General features: G+C 64.2%; 1 protein-coding gene across 1 annotated transcript; it reads right to left on the bottom strand.

Moving 5' to 3' along the window:
- Positions 1-3,883: 3,883 nt before the first annotated feature.
- TMEM250 (transmembrane protein 250) lies at positions 3,884-6,007 on the bottom strand. Its single transcript, XM_068979590.1, has one exon. It carries the CDS (start codon positions 6,005-6,007, stop codon positions 5,588-5,590), a length of 420 nt encoding a protein of 139 aa, XP_068835691.1. The 3' UTR covers positions 3,884-5,587.
- Positions 6,008-8,164: the final 2,157 nt, after the last annotated feature.

The raw sequence follows: 8,164 nt of genomic DNA, 5'->3' as shown, positions 1-8,164 counted from the left end.
AATGCTCCTCAGTGACCCGTCCGCTCGGGACACTGGTGGGTGTCCAGCGCAGGCTGAGTCAGCCCCAGGGTGTGGATTAGGGAGGATAATCGTGTTCGTTGGGGCACTTTCATGCACGGAGCCGGGGAAACAGGGTCATGGAAGTACAATTTGAAAAGCATACAAATAATTCATGTTCCCATTATGTCACAGTGTTGTAAACGATGAATTCACACCTAAAACCTAGGGGCATATCATCAAAGAGCAGCTACCCACCACCCTCCCCACAGGCAGCAGAGGCCCCCTTAGTTCTGGAAAGCAAAGTCCACAGGTGGGCATCGGGCAGCAGTGCAGGCCTGGAGGAGCCCAGGGCTGGGCAGTGGGCAGAGGGGGCAGGGATCCTCCAGGTCAGAGAGACACCCAGTGCCACCAGCCCAGGGGGCAGCACAGCAAAGAGAGGGGAGAGGGTGCTGGGGGCTGCTGGAAAGATCTGGAAACCCGTTCTCTAGTCACGTGAGCCCCATTCACAGGGGCGGCCGGTGGTCAGGGTGAGCAGCACCATTCCTACCAGCAGGGGGCCCAGATTGTATTGGGGGGCTCCCCACACACCTGGCTACACCCGGCCCTGGGCCAGACCATCCGTCTCACCATCTCGGCCTCAGACAGCTGGTGTCGGGCTCCTGAGCTCAGTGAGGGCAGGAAGGTCACTGCTTGCTGCCTGGGGAGGGGGCCGCCATAGCAGGACAGCCAACTCTGCTCGGTAGCCCCGCCTTGGCCTCCTGGGCTCCGGGCGATGTCACCGTCCCCTCCCCTGGCCACCTCTGCTGGACCATTGATTCTCTATGAATATTCATGTGGCATTTCAGCCAGGGCAAGTCGTTAATATTCCGAGAAAGCAGAATGGAGCCGCTTCGGGTTCTCCTGTGTGAACGGGGGTCACACGCGCTGATGGGGACGTGGCCTGGGCCTCGCTGACACGTGCATCAGCCTCCGGGCTTTTGTCTGAAGACGCTGTCTAATCGACCCACCGACCAACTGCAGGCAGGCAGGTAGCACAGAAGTACAGGGTCCAGAGAGGGCAACAGGTGGGGGCTGCCCCAGGCCCCTCCCACTCTGACCACATGGCCCTTCAGGCCTCGCATCCCCTCTTCCCAGGATGCTCGCCCTGCATTCATGGCCCTCTCTGTACTGAGGATACTGAGGAAGGCCCGGCATCTTTGGTGTCACTTTTGGGACCCACAGAACAACGCCTGCCTGCCCTAGCATCTAGCCAGGCCGCCTGGCACTCCGGGCCCTTGGGGGTCCTGGCTTAAGCCCTGCCCCACTCTGGCCCGGGGCCAGTCCCCACAGGTGGCAGCACCCGCCCCTTTCAGCTTGTGCCTGCCCCAGGGCTCTGGGTCACGAGGGCCAAGGTGGCAGGTGCCCACAATTGGGCCAGCCGGGGTGGGAGAGCTCTGCCCAACTGGTACTCCTGTGAGCTTGCCTGTGGCCGGGAAAGTGCACTCGCCATTTCTTGGCTTAGGAGGACGAGCTGACTCTGGGGCCGTGGTGGCGATGCCTGGGCACCCTCCTCTTCTGCCTCGGGCCGTGGACGTGCCTGGACTAGGGGTGCCTGGCAACCCGCCTGCTCAGGCCCTCCCGGCATCCGTCTGCCACCCCCTCAGGCGCAGTGCGGGCCACACAGCGAGAGCCACAGCAACCCTGCCGGAGGCCCCATGTGACACAGCTGCCAGCCTGCCTGGGCACACTGCCCGGCGGGGCTGGGGGAGGGGCAGGCCCACGGGTGCTGAGTCAGCTGCCCCCGCGTGGTCGCGTCCCCGCCCGGGCAGGAATGCTGGTGAGGTTTGGGGGAGCTGTCAGATGGCTGGGGATTTTCTGGAAAATGGCTCCTGCAGGAGCCAGGCCTGGAGGGGCGGCGGGGGCGGGTGGGGTGGGAATGAGAGGAAGGGCCTTCCCGGAAGACAGGCCCTTTCCAAACAACACCAAAAAGGGAGAAGGGAGACGACCGAGCGGCCTGAGCGGCGGGAAGGAAGCGCTGAGTCAGCACCGAGCAGGCCTCCCTCTGCCAATCAGGCGCCGGAGGGGACAGGGACTCTCAAGGTCAGCGGACGTCAATACCCGCGGGCGTCCCAGTAGACCGCCCTTCCTCCGCCACCACCACAGTGGGGGCACGCTCCTCCAGAGCAGGGCGGCGGGGCGGGGGGCGGCCGCGTGCCCCAGCCACCCTCCCGCCGGGGGCTGCGTCCCTCCCCATGGGCTGTGCGCTCAGGAGGTCAGGGCGGTGGGAGGACACGACGGTCTGAGTGTGGTCTCCCTCCTGGGGCCGCCAGAAGCGACTCTGGAGCCAAGAGGGCATCTCTGAGGGCGCCTCGTCCACCCCCTTACCTGGGGGCTGACTTCCTCAGATAAACCTCTGGTTTCTAGAAATTCCCTTCATGATATGACCCCTCTCCTTGGCTGCCTCACTACCCTGCGGGCCGGGGTACTCCCCGGAGGGAGGGCTCCATGGGTGGCCGGCCAAGAGAGCCCCAGCACCTGGCCAGGGAGGCCACCACCCAGCCCTCAGGCCCTGCTCTGTGTTCCAGGGGAGCGCCTCCCCCGGCTTCTGCCCCAGCCTTGACCTGCTGCCCTCCCTGCCCAGGGATCACCGCCCCGGAATCTGACTGCCCTCTCTTCACAGGCCACAGGCCCCCAGTGTCCAGAGTCTCCCACGCTTGGGCGCTGACCGCTGCCTGGGAGGCCTGGCCCCCTGCCCCCGCCCCTCCCCAGCTCACCCTCGGGCACTGCTCCTCCCCTCCCCTGGCCAGCTTCCTTCTTCGTGGTCACTGTGCCTGCCTGCTCCCCTCAGGCCTCCCTGATTCCCACAATCAAGGCCCACCGTCTCCACCACCAACACGCCAACTTGCCCAGAAAGCAGGGAGGGAGGCCAGGCCCGGCGGCCTGTGGAAGCCACGGAAGGTGGGCCTCCCCAAGGCTCGGGCGTGGTGAGGATGAACCTGGGACAGTGCTGCCCACTGGCACTGGCTCCCCGTGAAGCTGGCATGCCCAAGAGGGTTCTCCCTCCTGGCCGGAGAGCATCGCCCCACCTGAGCCTCAGCCAGGCTGTATCCAACAAACCGCACCTCCCGAGGGTCCTCTGTCACGTTTCGAGGGCCAAGGCTTCTGTGAAGAGTCTACCGACTCTGCCATCAGAAGCAGTTAAACCCCTAGAGGACTCGGGTTGGTTTCCACTGATACATAAAGCCCCACACAATTCCAGGGTCAGCAGCGAGGCCGCCCTGTTGCAGACCCGCAGCTCCCCTTCCAGGGGCGCTTTCCGGCCACCTCAGCTGCAGGAGAGGACATGACCCTCCTCATCACAGGAGTCAGGGAAGCCTTCACCCGATAGATAAGAACGTGCGTCTCATTTTTCCAATTGTTTTTTGGCTAAACAAGAACCGTACCTTGGGTTTTCCACCAGCATTTCTCCTGCAGGTGTCTCCTCTGAAACTGGGTGCACACTGCATGCACACGGCCATTCCAGCCTGAGAGGGCACGTCCTGTCTTATAAGGACCGTATGCACTTGGTTGGTGAATTCAGCCTCACGACCCTCACCGGCTCTCCTTGCCCAGCACTGACCAAGTCTCACGGCCACCCCTGCCAAACCCCAAGGACAAGTGCCAGCAGTGGAACCCCTGGCCTCCGGGCACAGAGGGCCCACCATGGTCCAGCAGTGACTCCTTCTCCAGCTTGGTAATGGCCGCTTTTAAAAGCTTCCCACTGTACTTACGAAAAAAATGGCATCTGTGGTGTTTCTGGCTTGTTATATCCTCTACAAAAAGGTATAAACCTTTTGAGCCTTAAACAGTCACGCCATCAACATGTTAAAAAAATAAGTTTAATGCAGGTGGCTCATTTCATAAAGAATTTCACAGGCACTGAGGACACCAAGCAGTGTGTCCGCACCACTGTGACCCCCCCCCAGCCCCACGGGCACTCGCCCACCTGGGGAGGGGGGGCCTCAGAGTAACAGGAGTCAACTGACACAAAACAAAGCTTTCAGGAAACAGCATGACTTAGTGCAAAAGATTCTCTGCAGTGCTGAGAAGTGGGGTTCACGCTGATCAGGTCCTCGCCTGCCGTCCAGGTAATTCGGACAGACTCGCTCCCCACTCCCTCCGAGGAGCCCACCGCTGACCTTGAGTGGACAATCGCCTGACAGAAGCTGGCTACAGATAAAAAAGCATGGCTTGCAGCCAAGTTATTTTTTGCTTTCTTTACCTGATTTGGGTTTTTCTTCCAGTGGCACACAACTGCCCTGACAGCCCCCCTGGCCACTAGGCAGCCTGGACAGACCGGGCTGAAGGGGCCACTGCCCGTGCCTGGGGCTGTGGGGACAACTTGGGGTGGAGCAGCATGAGCCTGCAAGTCGCCCGTCGGAAGCCCTAAGTCCTGCCTCTGGCTGTTGTCCCAGCTGAATCAGAGTGCCCCTCGCCTGCCTACGAGGCCCAAGGCCACCCTGACCTCATCTGATGGAGGCGGGGGAGGGGAGGGGCAAGGCTTGAGCCCTTTGGTATGTTCCCTCTGCAATCGGAACCACTCTGGCCCACTGGTTCCTTCCTGGCCCACATTCACTCTTGCTCTGCACTCCCAGCTGCTCTAACAGCTGCCAAGGCAGGAGCAAGGGCCACCGAGTCCCTCACCTGGCGGCCCACCCTGGTGTGCCCATGACTGCAAGAGGTGTTTCTTATGCGCAGCACTCGGGCCACCTCTGACATCTGCTCGCGACACACACGCCTCAATCCTGGACGTTCTCTCCAGGGAAGAGGCTGAAACCCCCACCCCCAAAGCCCCCAAAGCCAGAAATACACTGAGGTGCCCGCCTCAGAAAGTCACACTTGAAGAGATGTCATCTGGCCGACATTCTCAGCAGACCTGCCCACGAGGAAGACAGGCGTGCCCTGGAACCAGCATGCCCTCTCCTGATCTAGCAACCTGCCAAGTGAACCCAGGTGACACGGAAGCCCGGTCTGGAACTCAGGACACCTCACAGAGTAACATATGGAGGACAGTCTGTGGGTTGAGCCAGCACTTGGTGGCCCAGGGCGGAGTGAAGAGCTTGGTGGCAGTGCGGGGCGTCAGCTGGTGGAGCCTGACGCTTCCCTAAGGCTGGCGCAGGGGCTGGGGGTGCACAGGAGGGGACAGGGCAGCTGGGAGAAGCCCCCTCCAGGTCTGCACCAGCATACCACACCCTTCCCAGGGGCCTCTCACACCAACACTGGAGATGCCGGTGTCCTGGAGAGGGACAGGGACGCGGGCTCTCCAAGTACAGACTGGACCGATGGGTCCCCTCTGGAATTGCTGGGAAAGTGCAGGCGGAACCACAAGCAGGTGGCCCGGGGGATGTTGCACCGAAAGCACACAGAGAAGGGCTGAAGCAAAGACCAGCAGGAGCGAGGGCGCCAGCGTCCCCTTCACAGAAAAGTCTCCGCTCTTTCCAGTCCGGAGGTCGCTCCTCTGGGACGGGGCAGAAGGGGCCCTGACCGATCCCGGCAAGAAGAGCACCCCTCGCAGGCGCAGCTACAGCCAGGTCGCCATCAGCCGCCCCCAGAGGAGCCCGCGGCACCCTCACATGTCCACGAAGACCATGAAGCACCAGCCCAGGCCCCCGACCAGCAGCATGGTCACGTGGATGCCGTAGACCAGCAGCTCGTTGAGGAGGCGGAAGTCCACGCGCCGGCGGCCCAGCAGCAGCAGCAGCGCCGACAGCTTGAGCTGGAAGCGCAGCAGGACGCGGACGCCCAGATACTGCAGGCAGAAGAGGGCGGCCAGTGCGCTCCACAGCGTGGCCGTGAAGAGGCTGCAGCTGAAGTACAGCAGGAAGCGGATGAAGCCGCAGAGCCAGCGCGCCCGGGCGTACACGTCGAAGTTGTTGTACTTGGTGCGGGCCGGGCGGGAGGCGCGCGCCGGGCCGCAGGCGGCGTGCAAGCAGCTGGTGTGCGGGCCGTGGAAGGAGCGCACCCGCCGGGGGATGGGCATGACCGGCATCGGGTCCGGGCGGCGGCGGCGCTAACTCGCGGTGGTGGCAGAGTCCCGGTGGCGGTCAGCATAGGCGTCGTGGGAGCCTGGGCCTGGGCGGCCGAGGCTGAGCACCGGGGGAGGCTGGGGCCTGCAGGGAGAGGGACACGAAGGGGAGCCGGGTCAGCCAGGACACCGCCAGCCTAGGGCTGCCGGGAGACGGAATCTGGGACTGGAGAGCCACTGAGTTACCGTTTTCAAAAGGCTGAGGACACTCCGAAGGGACCCACAATCACGTGGGAACCAAAATTCCATCAGTGACACCAGGAAGAAGGGTCAGGACAGAGGGCGCAGACCTCCCCCCCACCCCCCCAGTGCAGTCAATGCTAAAAGGAGAGAAAGGGTCAAGAGAAACCCCGGCTAACCTCCCCCTCCCCAGAGGCTTGGAGAGTCCCCTGCAGTGGACTCAGCGTCTGGCTTTTAACTGGGATGCCCAAGGCTGCCTTCACTTCTGTGGCTGCTTTATCCAGGGAGAATAAGCCCCTGGGTGGCAACCAGCACAGGACAGGAAGAGGGAGTGTGTGCCCACTGAGCTGACTGGGTCACTCTCTTTAGCAACTTGACAGGCCAAATGCTGGGGATCGGGCAGCTGGCGCAGGGTTCTGGGCTCCCCCCGTGGCGCCTGAACCCCGGTGCTGTCCTTCACCAGGAGGGTAACCTTAGGCAGGTCACCTCACCCTCTGAGAGACTATTCCTGCTCTGCACCATGGGCATGCCAGCAGCACTGGGCTTCCAGGGGTGCTGTAGGAAGCAAGCATTACTGGGCAAAGGCTGCCCATGCCTGGCAGAGGAGGAGATGGCAGCCCAGGGCTGCCCAGTGGTGTCATCGCAGGTCATGGGACTGGACCACCGGAGAGGAGAAAATACCAAGTGGCCCTGTGGCTTTGCCTAGCAACTGCCGTTTATAGCTGTGCCTGGGTCGTGGATGGAAAACAGTACTGGAAGTACAGGATGCGTAAAATCGGAGCGGCAAAGTTGACGACAGGCCCAGGGGAGGCGCTGCCTAGGGCACTGGCCTCCCGTCACGTGGCGTGCAGCCTGGGGGCCTGCAGAGGGGCTGGTGCTAGCTAGCTCCCACTCCGGCCGCCCACGTGCTGCTCTGGCCAGAGCGGGAGGAAAGGGGAGGCCGGCCGCGTCCACCCTCCCCTGCTCATAGGCCCAGCCCTGCCCGCAGGCTGCGGCCAGAACCAGGTCTGACAGCATCTGATGGCACTTAGACGTTGGTGCTCCTGCGGGGTCGCAGCCGGGGGCGGGCTGCTAGCCATCCTCCCGTTGCCCACCTCGCCTCGGGCAAAGGGTCTGCGCCACGGGCTTCCAGGTGGGGGGCCGGGGCGACACCCACGCGCTCCCCCAACCCCCGCCCGCTCAGTGCTAGGCCCTCGACCCCCAGAGGCAGGGCCGACCCGTGGCGCCCCTGGGAGCCGCCCCCGCCCCGCCCCGCCCGGGCACCCCCACCTGCTCACCGGCTGCCCTCTCCGCGCCGGCGTCCCGAGCCGCGCGGCCCCCTGTCCCTCGGGACTCCAGGGGCAGGGCGGCCGCATGGTGCCGACGGCGCAGCCCGGACCCTCAAGCGTCCCGGCCCGGGGCCGCCCCGAAGGGACAGGGTCTCCCGCGCCCGGCGGCCGGCGGCGTTTGGCCCAGCGCGGGAGCCGTAGCGCCGTCCCTCTGCGGCCACCGTAGGACTTTCCTCACACACACACCCCCCCACCCACCCTCCGCCCGCGCCGAAACGGACAGCGCCTCCCTTCCCCCTTTTCGGCGTAGACCCGGAGCGCCCGGAACTCGGCGCTTGCCCTCTGAGCGTAAGTGCGTGCGTGCGTGCGTGCGTGCGTACGCGCCCGGCGCGCGGCCCGTGACGTACCCCCGGACAACACCGCCCCAGGTACCCGGTCGGCGCCTCGGCCCGTCCTGCGCAGGCGCAGATAGAGGATCTGCCCAACGGCATCCCCCCCCACCCCCAGGCAGCTCCTCTGCGCATGCGCCTCTGTGCCCCAGGCTGTGGGCAGTGCGCAGGCGCGCGCGCTTGGCTCAGTGATCGTCCTGCGCGGTCTGTAAAGATCCCTCAATCGTGGTGCAGCTGGTGTCGGCCCCGGCCCTGCGTGTCTGCCGTCCGGCGAGTCTGGAGCG

The sequence above is a fragment of the Capricornis sumatraensis genome, chromosome 1 (assembly GCF_032405125.1).
Source record: "Capricornis sumatraensis isolate serow.1 chromosome 1, serow.2, whole genome shotgun sequence".
In the NCBI taxonomy this organism is placed as follows: Eukaryota; Metazoa; Chordata; class Mammalia; order Artiodactyla; family Bovidae; genus Capricornis; species Capricornis sumatraensis.
The sequence above is the reverse complement of the archived record's forward strand: the minus strand, read 5'-3'. Positions and strand labels throughout refer to the sequence as shown.

Excerpts from the sequence above, each read along its gene's own strand:
- TMEM250 (XM_068979590.1), bottom strand. The coding sequence starts at position 6,007 with ATGCCGGTCATGCCCATCCCCCGGCGGGTGCGCTCCTTCCACGGCCCG.